The sequence below is a fragment of the Grammomys surdaster genome, unplaced genomic scaffold, assembly GCF_004785775.1.
Source record: "Grammomys surdaster isolate TR1022 unplaced genomic scaffold, NIH_TR_1.0 125742, whole genome shotgun sequence".
In the NCBI taxonomy this organism is placed as follows: Eukaryota; Metazoa; Chordata; class Mammalia; order Rodentia; family Muridae; genus Grammomys; species Grammomys surdaster.
Genome location: NW_021620574.1, coordinates 1,842,273 through 1,860,418, shown reverse-complemented (window position 1 = coordinate 1,860,418; position 18,146 = coordinate 1,842,273). Strand labels below are relative to the sequence as shown.

Genomic DNA, 18,146 nt, shown 5'->3' with positions numbered 1-18,146 from the left:
CAAACAGAAATGGAATATTGGCAAATTAGGTTACAAGGGGCAAGTGAGCAGGAAAGCTCACCCAGGGCGGTGACTTACTTACACGGTCCATAAGCAGGTTGGATAATTTTTAGTATTGCTATTACCATGAGCAATGCACTCTTGGCCCTCGTGGACACAGAGTTTATGTAAGAAATGTTTAAGAGAAAGTAATAAAAGTTTTATGACGATATGACAGATGATAAAAGAATAATATCGAGAACACGAAGGCAAGCAGTACTCTGAGCAAACGGCAGAACTGTTTGAAGCCTCTCCAAAATGGAGGGCATTGGAGGGTGTCAGGTGGTTTGCAGGATGCACTCTGTTGATGAGGGCATCCTTAACATTCAGGAGCTTTGACAAGATCAGCAAGACTTCTGCTGGGCATAGGTGCTGTTGAGGGACACAGAGAGGGGCTTCCAAAGCAGCAGGAGAGGTCTGGTCTGAAACAGGTGTAGAACAAGTGCTTGTTAGTGCCGAAAGAATGTAACGTTTTGAGACTGTTGTTACATTATGATCTGTATCACAGTCTAGAGATAGGACCGTTGTTACATTATAATCTGTATCACAGTCTAGAGATGGAAACTAAAATACATGTTTGCCACGAGGAGGGGAAAACACAATTCAGGCTAAGACTAAAGCAAGAGAAATTATGGGCTGAAGAAGGAAATCACCGAGACAGGCTTTTTTTTTTTTAAGTAAACTTGTAGGTGACATTGGGAAACCCATGGAAGTTTAGATTCACAAAATTAAAAGGAGGATGTATTTAAAGTGGTAGAAAATGCAAACAATGACAGAGAAAGAAGCAAATCTTGTTTACACCAAGAATAAGCGAAATGGCTAAAAGATTAAAGGTGGCTGTGTGTCACAGTAAGAAACCGTAGCCTGTCACTGTGACCCACACTAGACATCGAGTTGACAACCAAAGGAAAATTGTGTCGTTAATTTATTATTCTTTTACATGTTGCCACACTGACATAACAAAAATATCCTTGGGTATCAAAATTCTCACAGGAAAAATAAGGGGGGTGGGGGGGGACCCTGTTTCCTAGGGCTAAGAAGTTCCTAGCTAGTCATACGGATTCAGATTTTCTTTGAAACCAGCTGAGACACTGACTCAGTGTCTGGAAGTGTTCTGGGTGAGGCTCTGCTGAAGCGAGCAATCTACGAGGTCACTAGGACTTCCGTACACACCAGCTGCTTTTGCATAAAAACTTAATTTACATTTTATGATTACATTGTCATAAAGATAACTAAAATTAGTCTCAGTATACCCTTTTTTGGTTTCGGTTTTGTTTTTTTTTTTTGTTTGGGTTTTTTTGTTTTGTTTTGTTTTTGGTTTTGTTTTGTTTTGTTTTGTTTTGAGGTAACATTTTATTTTGTACCTGAGATTAGCCTAAAGTGGGCTGGAACTCATAGCAATCCTCCTGTCTTAGCTTCTGAAGTGCGAGATCTAAGTCTTCACCACCACACCCATCTTCTTCCAATCTTGTAGAAATACATTTTCACAGGCCACTGAAAGGTCGTGACCCCAGGCACTGTGCCCACTGTACTTATCAGAGTGGCTCTGGTAAGGAACTATTGAATGATTTTAAACAAAAGAGAGACAGAGGCAGACAGACAGACAGACAGACACACACACACACACACACACACACAGAGAGAGAGACAGAGACAGAGAGACAGAGACAGAGTATAGTATCTGCAAACAGGCACTACACATCTTTAAATTTCTGAACAGTAAAGCGTTCAGGAGAAGCTAAGTCTCTGAGCAAGCAGAGGATGCAGAGACACTTTTTCTGTAAATGCCAGTGAGAAGCACATAGAAATTCCTTGAAGCTTGTGAACACTGTGACCTGAAATCAATGACGACCTAACAGGATCTGAAACTTCCACAGAGATACAGACGAGGTCAGCTCTGAGATGCCTGGGCAGAATCCAGACAAAGCGGAGGAAGGGACGTACTAGATGGGACCCCAAAAGACATGGTCACAATCATTAGAGATGTCAGCTCTTTCTACTTTATCCCAAGGACGTGCCATCCACAAATGGCCTGGAGCAATCACAGCGTCATCACGGAGTTCATTCTCACCGGGCTCTCTGACGACCCCCTGATCCAGGCTCTACTTTTTGCGCTGTTCCTGGGGATTTACATCCTCACCATGACGGGGAACCTGATGATGCTGCTGGTGATCACGGCTGACTCCCACCTCCACACTCCAATGTACTTCTTCTTGAGCAACCTGTCGTTCCTGGATCTCTGCTTCTCATCCGTCACGGTACCGAAGCTGCTGAAAGACCTCCTGTCTGCGAAGAAAGGCATCTCTGTAGAGGGCTGCCTGGCTCAGGTCTTCTTCGTGTTCATCACTGCGGGAACCGAAGCCTTTCTTCTGTCCATGATGGCGTATGACCGCTACGCCGCTGTGTGCCACCCGCTGCTCTACGGGCAGATGATGACCAACGAACTCTGTCTGAAGCTGGTTCTGCTCTCATGGGGCCTGGCCTCTCTCAGTTCAGTAGTCATTGTGCTCTTGGCTGTGAACCTGGACTTCTGCAAGGCCTACACCATACACCACTACACGTGTGAGCTGCCCTCTCTCTTTCCTCTGTCTTGCTCTGATATCTCTGTCAACGTCGACGTCTTGATCTGCTCCACCTTGCTGCATGGGCTGGGAACCTTTCTCCCAATCTTCTTTTCTTATGCCCGCATTGTAGCCACCGTGCTGAGCATGAAATCCACCACGGGGAGAAGCAAGGCGTTTAACACCTGCTCTTCTCACCTCATAGCCGTGGTCTTGTTTTTTGGGTCGGGCTTGGTTCGTTACCTTATGCCCACGTCTGGTTCTTCTCTCGATTTGCTCTCTTCCTTGCAGTACAGCGCAGTCACGCCCATGCTGAATCCACTCATCTACAGCCTGAAGAACCAGGAGGTAAAGGCGGCTGTGAAGAGGACATTAGGGAAGTGCCTGCGATACTTGGAGTGACGGCAAAGGCCCAGAATGGCAGGAAGACTCAATGTGGTCAAGCGTTTTAGACCACTGACGTAAAGGGAGGCCTATGCCGCTCTCTCTGAATAGGCTAACCACGAAAAAGTATATAAAACTGTGTTTAGATAGATAATATACAACCTGTCTTGTCTTTGCTTTGTTCTCTAACATTTCTACAACTTTCTTCCTAAGTTACACAGTTGAGATTTTATCATCCCAAACCGATAACCTTATTTTTTTTAAATATTTCTATTAATCTTTTGAGAAGTTCATCCAGTGTTTTCTGATCATATTCACCCTAACTTTCTCCTAATTTCTTCAACATCCACACCCACTGACCCATTCCCAACTTCGTGTATCTTTTAATTTAAATTTTTTAAGAATTTGATATTGAATTTTTATCATTTCCATCCCTCCTCTCCCCCTTCCAACTCCTCCCATGCCCCCAATCTAAATTTCATGACCTTGTCACCTATAGCATCTATAGTTACTATTGTTGGGGGGAGGGGGTGTTCCTGCGTGCTATACAGAAGCAGGCAGAGCAAGCCACGAGGACCGAGTCAGTAATTAGCAGCTCCCTCCATGGCCTCTGCATCAGCTCCTGCCTCCGAGATCCTGCCCTGCTTGAGTTCCTACCCTGACTTCCGTCATGTGTGTGCACATATGCGTGTGCATGTGCCTGCATGTGTGCATGTGTGTGCATGTGTGTACATGTGTGTATGTGTGTGTTGCATGGGTGTATGTATCCATGTGTGTGCATGGAGGGGTGTGTGCACGCATGTGCATGCGTGTGCACCAGCGTTATAAAACATACAGCTCCATTTGGTGTTACTGGTGTGTTGATGTGTTTAGGGCTGACCACTTACCAGGGGTCTCATCTCTGGAGAAAACTGATTCTCCTTCCTCAGCAGCCTTTGATTGTTTATAGCTAGTGATCTAAGGGTGGGACCTTAGGACATTGCCCCTACAGTGTTAATGTGTTAACTGGTGTCGTCATTATGCAGATCTGGTTTAGGTGACAATATTGTTGGGATCTCGAGAGTGCAGCATCCCAGTCCTGTCCAGAACACCCTACTTCACAACAGGCATCCAGGCCCTCTGGCTCTTACAACCTTTTCTCTCCCTCATCCCCGATACTCTCTGAGCCTAGGGTGTAGGGGTCACGGTGTAGATGTATTATTTAGGGCTGGCCACTCCATTCTGTCCAGTTTGGATTTCTGTGATCTGCACGGCTTAGGGACAGACCTTACTAGGTGACAGGGGAATGCAGAAACCAAAGACGCACAGATACACAGACACACTGTGCTGACTAGTTTTGTGTCAACTTGACCCAAGTTAGAGTTATCTGAAAAGGAGGGCACCTCAATTGAGAGCCCTCATTACCTACAGCTGTAAGGTATTTTCTTAATCAGTGATGTGAGAGGGCCCAGCCTATTGGAGGTGATGTCCCTGGACTGGCGGTCCTGGGTGCTATACAAAAGCAGGCTGAGCAAGCCATGAGGATCGAGTCAATAAGTAGCACCCCTCCGTGGCCTCTGCCTCAGATCCTGCCCTGTTTGAGCTCCTGCCCTGACTTCCTTCAGTAATGCACTGTTACCTGAAATTACAAGCTGTAATAGGCCCTTTCTCCCCAAGTTTGACCATGGTGTTTCATTGGAGCAACAGTAACCCTAACTAAGACAGAAATTGGTACCATGAACGTGGGGTATTGCTGTCATAGACCTGTTCATCTTGCTTCAGGGAGGACTGTGGAAGGACTTTGGAACCTTGGACTAGAAAAGCCGTTGAGTGTTGAGAGCTCAGGGAGAGGTTCTGTGGGAAGTTGGAAGATGAGACTTTTGAGAGCAGTGCAGATGGAGGCCTGCCTGTGACGTTTCAGAGGAAGGAAAGGCTCTGCAGGGACATTTGTGTGAAGATTCTGTGGTCTCTGGTCAACTGGAGATGAAGAATCAACTGTGGTTAACAAGAGACCAGAACTACCAAAGTAAAACTTTTGCTTTGCTGGGACAATGGATGCTAGTTACCTGGAGATGAAGAACTGACCACGGCTAAGAAGAGATCAGCATCCCAGACATTCTGGGAAGGTTTCCTCAGTATCGGTACACACAAGCTGTGTTCCAGAGGCAGCCAAGGTTCTACCTTGTGCTGGTAGCCAAACTTGGTAATGTAAAAGCCAACCAGGTGGTATTGGCTTTAAAGGCATGAAGGGGTCATGGAGAACAGCTGAGGCTTGACACTGTGAGAGACCAGGAGAGGCCATTGGTGAAGGTGTTGCCTCAGTAGCAGTTGATGCTCCGGGACTGAAGTGATCATAAAAAGAAATTGAGGTACCATGAGAAGAGTCCAAGAGAGGCTATTGGTGAAAATGCAGCCCAGAAGATGCCAGCGTGTTGGAGATACCAGTACCGTGGGATGATCACCAAGAACAGCAGCAGCAATGGAGTAGAGCCAGCTGGTGCCTAGGAGACAAACTGTGTGTGTTTCAGAGGACAGAACCGCAGAAGCAAACCCCTTGAAGGAGTCAAGAAGAGTCTGAGTAGATCCCAGATAATTGGACATTGAGTTATTTATACTTTTGGAGTCTTGTCTTGCTTTGTTCAGATTGTGACTGTGTCCTGCTTCTTCCCCTTCTTCAAGTAATACAGTATTTAATTTATTTCTGATTTTACAGGAGCCCATATTTTAGACACTTTGGATTTTAAAGATAATGAATTTTTAAGTGTTTACATTTTTAAAGACTGTGGGACTTTAAAATTTTGTAATATCCATGTTGTTGATGTAATGTGTGACCATGGGGAAGAACAAGAAAGGAAAGGTTATGGCTTAACAGTGATGTGTCTGTGTATCAAGTTGACAAGGGGTCTGTTGTGCTGTCTACCTTTATGTTAACTTGACACAAGCTAGAGATATCTCAAAGGAAGGAACCTTAATTGAGAAAATATCTCCATTAGATCCAGCTGTAGGGCATTTTCTTAATTAGCAGTTGATGGAGAGCCCATTGTGAGTGGTACCATACTTGGGCTGGTGATCTATAGCAGGCTGAGCAAGCCATGAGGAGCAAGCCAGTAAGTAGCACCCCTCCATGGCCTCTGAATCCGCCACTGCCCTGTTTGAGTTCCTGCCCTGACTTCTTTCATTAATAGACTGTTATCTGGCAGTATAAGGTGAAATAAACTCTTTCTCCCCAAGTTTCTTTGGTCACGATGTTTTTATCACAGTAATAGTAAATCCTAACTAGGACACACACATACAGAAAAGCTGGGATCAGGTGGGCCATGCACTTTGATGGAGATGTGCCAGAAGCACCCTAGAAACCTAAGGAGTTTATTTTATACACCTGAATCAAGAAGGAAGGTTTAGCCAATCTCCGTAGGATACTTCTACAAGGAACAGTCTCAGCTGTAACCAGCCAGGAGGAAGGAGCTGTGGTTGATAGTTTCTGCACACACTAGTTCTAGCTAGAGGTCAATAATTCATAATGTCTGTACTTGGACCAGAAGAAGGCTTTGCCTTCGCTCTGAGCCTTCCATAGGCCTGGGACATGGGCATGGCCATGGCCCTTCATCTGCTCCTCATAGTGGATTTCTGTAATTTTCTCTAAGTGCTGAAGAAAAAAAAAAACGTTTCTTTGATAAGGGATGAGAGCTACATGTATCTAAATATAATGATAAGTATTTCAAAATTACATTGGTTTAGGAAAATGACAGGTGGAATCTTCCCCTGGGATTCATGGTCTCTCCAGCCATGGGTAGCACACACTCAGACAGTCCCAGCTCAGTTCCTCCGAGTCTTCTGTCCGAAGTATGTGGTGTCTTCAACGATAAGGTCTTACCAAGTCAGTGGCAGTAGCCTTCATTGTCCTGGGAGTCCCTTGAACACCCTCGTCCACTGCAATGACTAACAACTTAAAGAAGAGCGGTTTTCCACGTGGGCCACTGGGGTTTTGAACTCTGTGGCTCTTTCATAAACATTATCTATCACCCATGTGGCATAATTCCATTAAAACAGTATAAATGTCTGTGTACACATATATATTATATTGTATGTATATATACATATAAAATATATGAAGTTTAAATAAGCTTATTTAAGTTTTCCCGTGGCTTTTTCAAACACCCTTAGTATTACTTAGCTCTCTCTATATAAATTACCCTCCCTTAAAATTCTTTTAATATCAGTGTGGAAACACAAAAGTACCAAGAGATCTGAAGAAATCCTGAGCAGAAAAATACGAGGCTTGGGGAATCAGCAATCATGGTTTCAACATAAACCGCAGAGCCACAGTAGTGAACACAGAACGATGTCGGCACAAACGCAGATCCGTGAAGTATGATAGAAGCTCCGAATGTGACCCCACAGCTGCAGCCCTCTAATCCATTGCAGAAATTCCAAGGATGTATATTGGATAGAAGACAGCCTCTTCAGTAAATGATGCTGAGAAAACTGGATATCTCTGTGTAGAAGAATGAGGCTAGATCCCCATATCTCACCTTCCACAAGAATAAACTCCAAATGGATAAAGACCTCAGTGTAGGACCTGACACAGGGCTGGAGAGGTAGCTTGGTTGGTAAAGCATGGAGACCCAGGTGCCCACACCCGTGTAAAAGTTCTAGCATGATAGTATGTAACTCAAGTGCTAGGAAGACAATGGCAGGTGCATCCCTGGGGCTCACTGCACAATCAGCCCAACTTATAGCAAATCCCAGGTCCTAGTGAGAAATCCCCTTTCAAAAAAAGCCGGGACAAATGGTACACAATGAGGAATGACATTTAAGATTGTCTGAGGCAGGGGGTTATGTGCTTATACACACACATGCACACACAAACACAAATGCACATATACATACACAAGCACATACACACAGAGAGATACACATACACAGAGGCACATATACACATACACATGCACACACACAAACACATATACACACATACATACACACACATACACACATGCACACATACATACACACAAAGAGACACATACATGCATAGTGCCACATACACACATACACATGCACACACACAAACACGTATACACACATAAACACACAAACACAGACACACAGTCTGAAACTTATAGTGGAAAAATACACTTTAGGACTCCAAGATATAAACACAGACTTCCTGAAAAAGACTCCAGTCGCTCAGAAAATAAGCCAACAACTGACAAGTAAGACCTCTTAAAATAAAAAACTTTCTGTACAGAAACGTCCAATTGAATAAGAAGCCTATGAATAGGAGAAAAATATTTGATAGCTATACTTTTGACAGAGGATTAATATCTAGAATATACAAAGAACTCAAAAAACAACCCGATCAATAAATAAGCTAATGAAATGATTATTTCCAAAAGATGAAACACGAATAGCCAATAGAAATGAAAAATGTCCAACTTCACTAGCCATCAGATAAATCAAATCAAAGCTGGACTACAATTCCATCTTGATGTCTTTCTTCCCCGACAGCCTGCGTAGCATCTGCTGGTACCAATGAATGCCAGCCTTCAGGGAGGAAGCTTCCAGGTCAGTATAATAAACAGCTTAATTTCTCTAAGTCTTAGGACCAAAGTGTGTAGTATCTTCAGCAACAGGGTCTTCCCATCAAATTCTGGTAGGCAGTCAATCCTGAAGAGTGGGTGAGGCCTCATTGCCAGACTTCTACAGGGGTGAAAGTCTCTACCCTCTCGTCACACATTGGGTCTTTCTGACGACCAGTTCTCATCCTGAAGCTGTCTGGGGACTCTAGACGACATTAACATTACCCTAGGTTATGACAATTGAGCTGTGGGAAGAGAGTCCGTTTTCCTTAGGAGTGTAGTGGGTTGACCATGTAACAGTGAACAGCCCCACACCCACGCATACAGGGGCAGCACTGATTAGATCTGGTGAGCTGTGTTTAAAAAGAGGAGAACATAAAGCTGGGAGAGGGACATGGAGGAAGGAATCCAGGAGGAGCTGGAGGGGGAGAAGGAGGGTGAATACAATCAAAATACATTGTATGCTCTGAGATGCCAGGATTACAGGGGCTGCCATGCCCATCCAGTGCCACACCCACCCAGAGCGACGCCTACAAAGTGCCATGCCCATTCTGTGCCACGCCCACATGGGCTTTTCTTAGGTTCTGGGAATCCAAAGCCCCATGCCCACGCTTCTGAGCCATCTCTTCAAGTAAGTGCTGCTTTCCATTTGCTTTGTCAACCACTGTGACAGTAGTTTGCAATATAGCTTCCCCTTTAATAAAGCCAGGATGGTTTGGGCTTTTTTTTTTTTTAAGAAAAAAAATTATTGTGCGAGAATTTCATACATGCATACAATGTGTTTTTATCAAGTCTATCCTCCATCCCCTTCCCTCCAATCCCTTTGCTGATTCCCCCACACCCCTATTCCCTTCCAATTTCATGTGATGTGTGTGTGTTTAGAAAAAACGCACATGCACACATGTGTGTATGTGTATACAGGCTTAGATTTTTCAAAACCTATTTAGTTAAGCTTCTTTTTTTTCTTTTTCTTTCTTTCTTTTTTTTCTTTTTTTTTTTTTTTTTTTTTTGTTTTTTCAACACAGGGTTTCTCTGTATAGCCCCTGGCAGTCCTGGAACTCACTCTGTAGACCAGGCTGGCCTTGAACTCAGAAATCCGCCTGCCTCTGCCTCCCAAGTGCTGGGATTAAAGGCGTGCACCACCACTGCCCGGCTAGTTAGGGCTCTTAAATGCTTTAACCGCCCTTCTAGCCCACCTACCAGAAGGAACAGAAGAAGATTAATACAGAAAAGGGGTTGTAGACCTGTTTAGAAGTAGTTCTTTGGGGTGATTTCTTCGCGGTCAGGATACCAGCAATCCAGTCCAACAGCAAAGACCAAACAGGAATCAGTAGCAGCTGCACAACACAGCAGAAACTGCAATCCCCCACCGATCAGTACAAGTCAGCCAACGCAGCAAGACTCAGTTGCAATACCACAGGAAGCTCTTTGGTGAGTTTCTCTCTACGAAGTGAAGACCAGCAAAGGCCAGGGAAGCTTTGCAAGGCGTAGCAATGCAGGAGCGTCCTCTCACTGTCTGTGAGGTTATATTTATATTTTTTTCTAAACATCATGTGCCCTTTCAAGCATTTGTTTTCAGCAAAACATCACATGCCCTCTCGTGTGTCTACTTGGGCAATCCTCTCACAAGACAGCTTCTAGAAAAGCATCACGTGACTCATCTGAGTTTCCAAAGGAACCAGAAGTTTCCACTTCATACATATACAGAGACAGACACAGACACTTACACGGACACATATGGTTTTCTAAAGCTGAATCTCTCTATGTAGTCTTGGCTATCCTAGAACTCGCTATGTAGACCAGACTAGCCTCAAATTCACAGAGATCTGCCCGTCTCTGCCTCTGAAGTGTTGGGATTAAAGGCATGTACCGCACAAAACCCAGCTTGTTTTTGAGAATTTCATCTGGATACTGGATTTACATGATTTCTCACTCCCTCTGCCCCTTGTAGCCCCTCCCCATTGCCTCCACTTCCCAAGCTCATAAAGCTTCTTTTTGAAGCACAGGCCACAACAGAAATATACAAATGATCAAAACCCACAGAACCCTGGGCATAGAGTGCTCAACACCAACGGACATTTCTATAACACAACCCCTACACTGAAGGCTCAGGGAACATCATGGAGAAGGAGTGGAGAGGTCACAGCAGCCAGAGGCCCAGGGCATCTGCTGGAGACAGTGTCTATGTATGTCAAGGAAACTATACCCACGAAATCTCAGCAATGTGGCCACCTAAAGAAAAACTGAAAAGTGACAACAGTTGACATGTCATTGTGGATGGGGAACCCAGGCTCTGCCCCTGGATGAAGACCCACAAGCAAGGAATGACCACTGAGAGAGGAATAACCAGTCTGCTGCAGGGACGAGCCCCCAACAGGAGAGCCAAGCCCGAGCAAGCAGCCCCAAACACATGTACACATGAGCAACACTAAATAAACTCCACAGACCATAGTTATAAATGGGAGAGCGAGCGTACGCACAGCAACAGCAACAATAATCCAAGAATAAGAGGCTAACTTCGGGCTCTTTAAACTTCATATCTGAGTAAGCTAAGTTGCAAATGTGGTCAGTGTAAGGAGTGTTTAAGTTGAAAATACTATAACAACTTTTTCAGAGGCTTTTTTTTTGGTCAGTTAAACATTTTATTAGGAAAAAAAACATTTTATTAGATTTGTGGAGATGTCTGAATAACACAGTGACGTTATAGTTAGTAAAAAAAAAAAAAATGCACTACTTCTGGGTAAGGAGCCTAAAAGAGAAGGCGCAGTAGATATGAAAGCAGAGCTGGGTGATACTGGAGGTAAAAAGGGGTGTGGGTGTGTGTCTGTGTGCCGGTGCATGTGCGAGTGCATGCACATGTGCGCATGTGTGTCTATGCATGTGCATGTGTGTTTTCAGAATTTTGTGCATATATACAATGAATATACCTATAACCTACTCATATGTCAGTGATATTTTTACATAATAATAGAACTAAAACTGGAATATTGGCCACCTCAGGACCCTCTTGTATGATGTAACCCACTAAAACAAGAACAACCCAAAGAAAGAGTCAGCCATGAAGACCCATTCAGAATCAGAGCAGACCTGTTTAAAGGTCTCTCTAGGGACTTCTTTCATCATCTAAGGTCTAAAGATGATTCTAAGTCCCTCTGGCCATTGTTATTTGTAAGTGGAATTTTGGAAAACTACCCTTCCCCTTGGACATAAAGGCTATGGGGGATGAATCCTTATTCAGAAGTCTCTTGTGAGCTAGAGAGACAGTTCAGCCATTAAAGGCTGAGGCTCGTAACCAAAATTTAAAGAGCTCAGTTCCCAGAAGTCCCTTGCCTGCATCCCCTAGGACTAAGCCCAGGGAAGCCCACAGAAACCAAGTCATACCTGTGGCTTTGTGTTGGAGAGGATGTGCTCCGTGCATCCTCCTCCGAACTCACCAGGTGTTAGCCTTGGGATCCAGGTAAGGATAAATCTTCTTATTCACATCCATCTTCTCCTAAAGCTGCCCTGTCAGGGAACCCAGAAGGGGAGTAGTCATGAAGAGAGAGAGAGATCAGATCCCCACTTATGAACCTTCTACCTGTCCTTTGAGAAGAAGAGAGGCACCCTCTTTTCCTTCCTCTGGTCTCAACTAAACCTTGTAACTGTCCATTCTACCAAGTACTGTTTGCCCCTCATCTTTTGGGGCAGATGATATCTGCATGTTCAGAAGATGAGTGGTCTAAATTTGGTAGGGCTTTATCCATATCCAATTCAGAGAATCTCGGGTCTTGGGCTGAACCCTGAGAGTGCAGTGAGAACCAAGCACATTGTAGATTTGCTGAAGCTACAAGGCTTTGGAAGGGCTGATGCACACGAACTTTGGTTTCCTTCATTTAGCTTCCGTGAGACTGTGTGCCATTTCTGCTTGGAGTAGCATACAGGGGGACAAGAGATTTTTATTCAGTAGTAAATGCACCCCAAAAAAGGCCATGTCTTTCTTAGAATGTCTAAAATGGAATGGACCTTAGAAACCATCTAGCTGTTCAGATTTTTCTTCTTACGTTTATTTGAGGTAGTGCATGTATCCACTGCATGTATGTGGGGCTGAGAGAACAACTTGTAGAGGTCAGCACTCTCCTCCCACTCCGTGGGTCCCAGGGACCAAACTCAGACCATCAGCCTTGGTAGCAAGTACCTGTACTGGCTAAGCCATCTGACCTACTCTACTGATTTGTTGTTTGTTTGTTTTTAATGAAAAATTCAGGTGATTTACAAACCTATGAGGACAGAGAGAGGGCTTGCACCTCACAATGTATCAACAGAGCTTCTAGCAATTATTCAGACATCATTATGGTCTGTCATCCAGATAGTCAAAACGTTTGCTGCTGATTTACCATGCCAGTCAGTCCTCCTGCAGCTAGAGCTTGACTCCCTTCCGGAAGCAGAGCAGAACGCCTCTCAGTGTCCTGGGGTCTGTCCTCAGCTTCCTCCCATTCTTCTCCTGATTTCTAATCCTCCTCCTCCTTCCCTGCCTTTCCAGGTCTCCTCTACGTGCTTTCTACACACCTCCACTTTGGCCAGGAGGTCACTGCCCTGAGCTAGAAAGTGCTGAGGATCTGACCCAGAAGGAAAGCCACATCCCCAGAAGGAAAGGCAACACTCCTCTGCCCCGCCCCTGAGTCAGCCCAGATGCACAATTCAGCATCCTGGGCGCATAGCGCACAGCACAGCTGAGCAGTCTTTTCAGTACTCCTCCCTCAGCTTGACTGCTTCATGGAAGTTAGAAATGTCACTGCGTTCGTGCTCCTGGGCCTAACCAGCAACCCTTGGAGTCAGGTGCTGCTTTTTGTACTGTTCTTGGTGATTTACCTCTTGACCCTCGTGGCGAACCTGCTGATGCTGATACTGACCAGCACTGACGCCCACCTTCGCACGCCCATGTATTTCTTCCTGAGATACCTCTCCTTCATGGACGCTTTCTACTCTTCAGTCATTGTGCCCAAGTTGCTGAGGAACCTTATTTCTGAGAGGAAAACCATATCCTTCCTTGGGTGTTTCATTCAGATCGCCCTGGTCATATTTTCTGGGGCCACCGAAGCCTGCCTCCTTTCTGCCATGGCCTATGACCGGTTCCAGGCTGTGTGCCACCCGCTGTTGTATGTGGTCACTATGAATGGGAAGGTATGTTCTGGGATGGTGGCAATATCCGGGGCCATAGGAATGAGTGTCAGCCTGGTTAACACCCTCCTGTTAGCTCAGGAAAACTTCTGTGGCCCGAACCTCATCCACAATTTTGCCTGTGAGCTTCCTCCGGTGCTCTCATTGGTCTGCTCTGACCCCCACACTACTATCGCCTCCATCCTGACCACCTTGGTGGTCTTAGGTTTTGGTTCACTTGTCCTCCTGCTGGGATCCTACAGCCGTATCATCAAGACAGCTCTGGGCGTCAACTCGGCCACAGGTCGGAGCAAGATCTTCTCCACATGTTCTTCCCATTTCCTTGTGGTTACCATGTTATATGGTTCAGCAGTGTTCAGGTGTGTCACACGATAGTTCCTCCTCATAAGTGCCGAGCACCCCTCTCCTAACTGCCCTTGACCTACAGGACAGCATTGCCATGCCACAGGAAAGAACCATCCTGAAATTCTGTCCTGGAACTCCAAAGGCTGGAGCTCCTGGACAGCTCTGCAGTGGACTGGCTGTGAGGTCTTCAAAAAAGGAAGGAGGGAGGGAGAGAAAGGAAAGAGACAGGAAGGAGAGAGGGAGGGATGGAGAGAGAGAGAGAGAGAGAGAGAGAGAGAGAGAGAGAGAGAGAGAGAGAGAGATCCTGTAAGCCAGGCATAGGGGTACACGCCTATAACCCCCAGCACCAGGAGGATGACAAGTTCAAAGCCTAGGCAGCCCAGTGAGACCCTTTCTTCAAAAGAAAGAGGAAGGAGTCCATTTTTTCCAAGGCTGAATTGTCTGTTCTAGAACGGAGCTTAGACAAAGACTAAACATTTTTATACTTTATCAATCTATGATTTGAGAGTTCTCAAAAGAAAGTTAAGCCAGGCTGTGGTGGCGCACTTGGGAGGTAGAGGCAGGCAGATTTCTGAGTTCAAGGCCAGCCTGGTCTACAGAGTGAGTTCCAGGACAGCCAGAGATACACAGAGAAACCCTGTCTGGAAAAACCAAAAGAAAAAAGAAAAAGAAAAAAAGAAAGAAAGAAAAAAGATTCAGAATCTTTGGTAGATTTTTATGTAGTGCTAGACAAAGAAGAGAAGTCCAGTGTCTTTAAAGGAGACACCAGCTCTCTTTCCTGCTAGGGGTTGATGTCACTAAAGTCCGTCCACACCGTGATTATTTGACACTAACTGCTCACTAACTTCCAGATGTGGCCAGGCTCCATACTGGCATGTAATCTCATTCCCACAGCTATTACTGACTTCAGTGTCAGGTAGTCAGCTTGAGCTTGCAGAGTGAACGAAGTATTCATCAGAAATCCCTAAGCAGGATGGCTGTGGCCCCAGCTAAGCATATCCCATGGTCGTCCCCTTTCTCAAGTATAAGCATCTCTAACCATTGAGCTCTCCCTACCAAGAGACAGAAAAATAACGCCTGTGCTTCTGCTCGGGAACTGGACATGTGCTTGTCCCCTTTGCTGTGTCTGGAGAGAAACAATAAGGTAAAACTGGATGTATGGGAGAGCTCACCCAAGCCTGAGGATAAATGTCACAGACACCATAAAGCAGCAATAAGGTTTCTTCTACTTATTTTGCAGAAATATTAGAGAAATAGATGATTAAAAATTATAGCTAGATAATCCCTTTAAGACTGCGTGTGTCTGTGTGTGTATAATGTATGTATATGTGTATATGTGTATGTATGTGTGTGTATATATGTGTGTGAATGTGCATGTGTGTATGTGTGTGTTTGTATATGTGTATGCATGTGTGTATGTGTGTGAGTGTGCATGTATGTCTGTGTGTATGTGTATGTCTGTGTTTGTGTATATATGTGTGTGTGTTATGTGTGTATGTATGTGTATATGTATATACATGTGTACATGTGTGTATGTTTGTGGGTATGTATGTGTATGTGTGAGTGTGCACGTGTGTGTCTATGTGTCTGTGAGTATGTGTGTATGTATACATATGTATATGTGTATGTATGCATGTATGGGTATATGTGGGTATGTATCTGTGTGTATCTGTGTATGCTTGTATGTATATGTGCTGTATGGGTATATGTATGTATGCATGTGTGGGTGTATCTGTGAGTGTGCTTGCATGCAGGTGGGTGTATGTGTGTGTGTGCATGCACACACCACATGTGTGCAGAGGCCTCATGAGGGCTTTGGATCCTCTGAAGCTAGAGGTACATCTGGCCATGTGCTGTCTAACGTGTGTGCTCCAAACTGAACTACATACAGCCCTCCATTAGCACAGCAGGATTCTTAACCACTGATCTATCTCCTCAGTCCCTGCATATCTTTTTAAATCAAGTCCACAGAGTCCATAAGGAGCATTCTTGATAAGTTACATTTGTCCCAATGAAGATAATGCCGTTGAAAAAGTAATAATGTTTCTTTGGGAAGTAACCCGAGGAATACTTAGATACGCCCAGTGATTTAATCTCAGGATGTTAAATTAAACTCTCATGTTCTGCTTAATCCATTTTCATCTCTCACTTTTTTCAACGATTTGGGCTCCTTCTCAAGCCGAAGGAAAATGAAACTAAAAAATTCCACCAGGCATTATAAAAATAATGTGCTGGGACTGAAGAGATAGCTCAGTGGTTAGGAGCACTTGCTGCTCTTGCAGGGGACCCAGGTTCTGTTCCCAGAACCTACATGGTGGATCACAACCATCCATATTTCCAGTTCCAGGGGACCAGGAACCCTCTTCTGGCCTCTATGGGTATCAGTCATTCACATGGTGCATGTACATATATGCATGCAAACACTCATACACAGATGATGATGATGACAACGACAACTTACTATGATTGTGAGAGTAATCCTCAGAGCCATGCATGTGGGAAACAATGGCAGTATTGTCAACTAGACACGTCATTTTGAAACAGTCATCACTGAGTGAGAATCTAATGTGTCTGAATTGTTGTGAATATAGAGAAGGGGTAGTGTTGTTGTCATGGCTACAAGCCGCGATGCTTGGAAGAGTGGGAAGTGCCATGGAAAGGCACTAGTCCGATCCTAACCTGAGCCTCTTAGGACACAAAACTTGTTCTTGTCTGGCTCCTCTCTGTGAATCCACCCGCGCTTGGAGGCATGTGAAGGCAGAAATGGCTAACTTCCCGATGGGGTATAACGACTGTGGGAGTGAGGTTCCATACTAACACCCAGCCTGACCATAAAGAGAAGTTAGCAAACAGTTGGCATTGGGAGTGCTCTCCCGTTGCCATGGTGATGGTACCCTGAGATACCCTCTCTGCACTCCCCTGGAGTGGGATGGACCACAGCTGCGAGTGGTACTGTGATCCTCATCCTGAGTTTCTGCGTTCACATCGCTCGTTTGTGTAATTCCTCCTAAGGTACATGACTCCAGCATCCGGCTCAGCCTTGGAGCAAGTGTTGTCTTTGCAGTACAGTGTGGTGACCCCGCTGCTAAATCCGCTCATCTACAGCCTGAAAAACAAGGAGGTCAAGGCGGCTCTGAGGAGGATGCTGAGCAGGAAGTCCAGACTGACCTTGTAGCCAGACTCTCCCGCTCCATCAAGGGTAGGAGTTGTAGGGGTAAAGTACTAGAAGAGAGCTTGTCTCTCGGCCATCTCCATGTTCCCTGAAGAGAATAGTTTCTCTTCCTCCGCTGCCCTGCCCCCTAGTGGCAGGATATTAGGAAACCTCCAGAATAGAGCCGATGACACCTGAGCCATCCAAAAGACTCACTTTAATACATTAGGAAATCCTCGGAGCCTCACTAGCCATTTCCACAGCTATCGGTTTTTTATGAATTCACCTGTCAGACCACCAGCGAGGATAGTGCCACGTTCCGGGTAAGTAGCACCTTGCCTGAGTAAGACTCAATTCCCATTTGTTCCCATCTTCCCTACCACCATCCCCTAAAAAAAAATCCATTGCAAGATCTAAACCTGCAAGTAAGTGAAAAAGAAACAAATTAATTGTGTCTCTAGAGTCTTGTCTTCATTCATAAAAGCAGTACTCAGAGCAGGGCTCACCAAATCCACAGTAATTAGTTGTGAACCACCTAAGGGATAGAATGAAGAAGAAGTAGTGAATCCATCTGAAGATCCCCTTCTCCTGTATGCTCCTAGGAGACGAGGAAGGTGAGGACCAAGCTAGTTTTAAGTGTCGTGAGGACAGAACTTCTAATAGCTTCTGTGTCCCTGTGGTCTAGTATATAGTTACTTGATAGTTACATTAGATATATGACAGAGACTAGTGAATGACGGAGAGAGGAAGGGAAGGAAGAGAACATCTGAAAATGAACACTGCCTTCACAGCAAATGTGTCAGAGAAAATATCCTAGAAGAGAAATTGGAAGAGGAGAGACACTCCTTCCTGTGGAGCACTATCCTGAGTCCTCACTGAGAGCTCAGCAAACTCTAGGACAGGTCTTCCTCAAGCCTTCCCCCCTCCCACCTGAACCTCCCACCTGAG

The 18,146-nt window shown here is 45.0% G+C and overlaps 2 protein-coding genes across 2 annotated transcripts; both read left to right on the top strand.

Annotated features, from left to right (window-relative positions):
- The first annotated feature begins 2,066 nt into the window (after positions 1–2,066).
- Positions 2,067–3,002, top strand: LOC114639571 (olfactory receptor 8S1-like). The gene has a single exon (XM_028788350.1). The coding sequence runs from the start codon at positions 2,067–2,069 to the stop codon at positions 3,000–3,002; it is 936 nt and encodes a 311-aa protein (XP_028644183.1).
- Positions 3,003–13,297: 10,295 nt separating this feature from the next.
- On the top strand, positions 13,298–17,222 carry LOC114639536 (olfactory receptor 8S1-like). Its single transcript, XM_028788302.1, has 2 exons — positions 13,298–14,061; positions 17,060–17,222. Exons 1-2 carry the CDS (start codon positions 13,298–13,300, stop codon positions 17,220–17,222), a joined length of 927 nt encoding a protein of 308 aa, XP_028644135.1.
- The last annotated feature ends 924 nt before the right edge of the window (positions 17,223–18,146 follow it).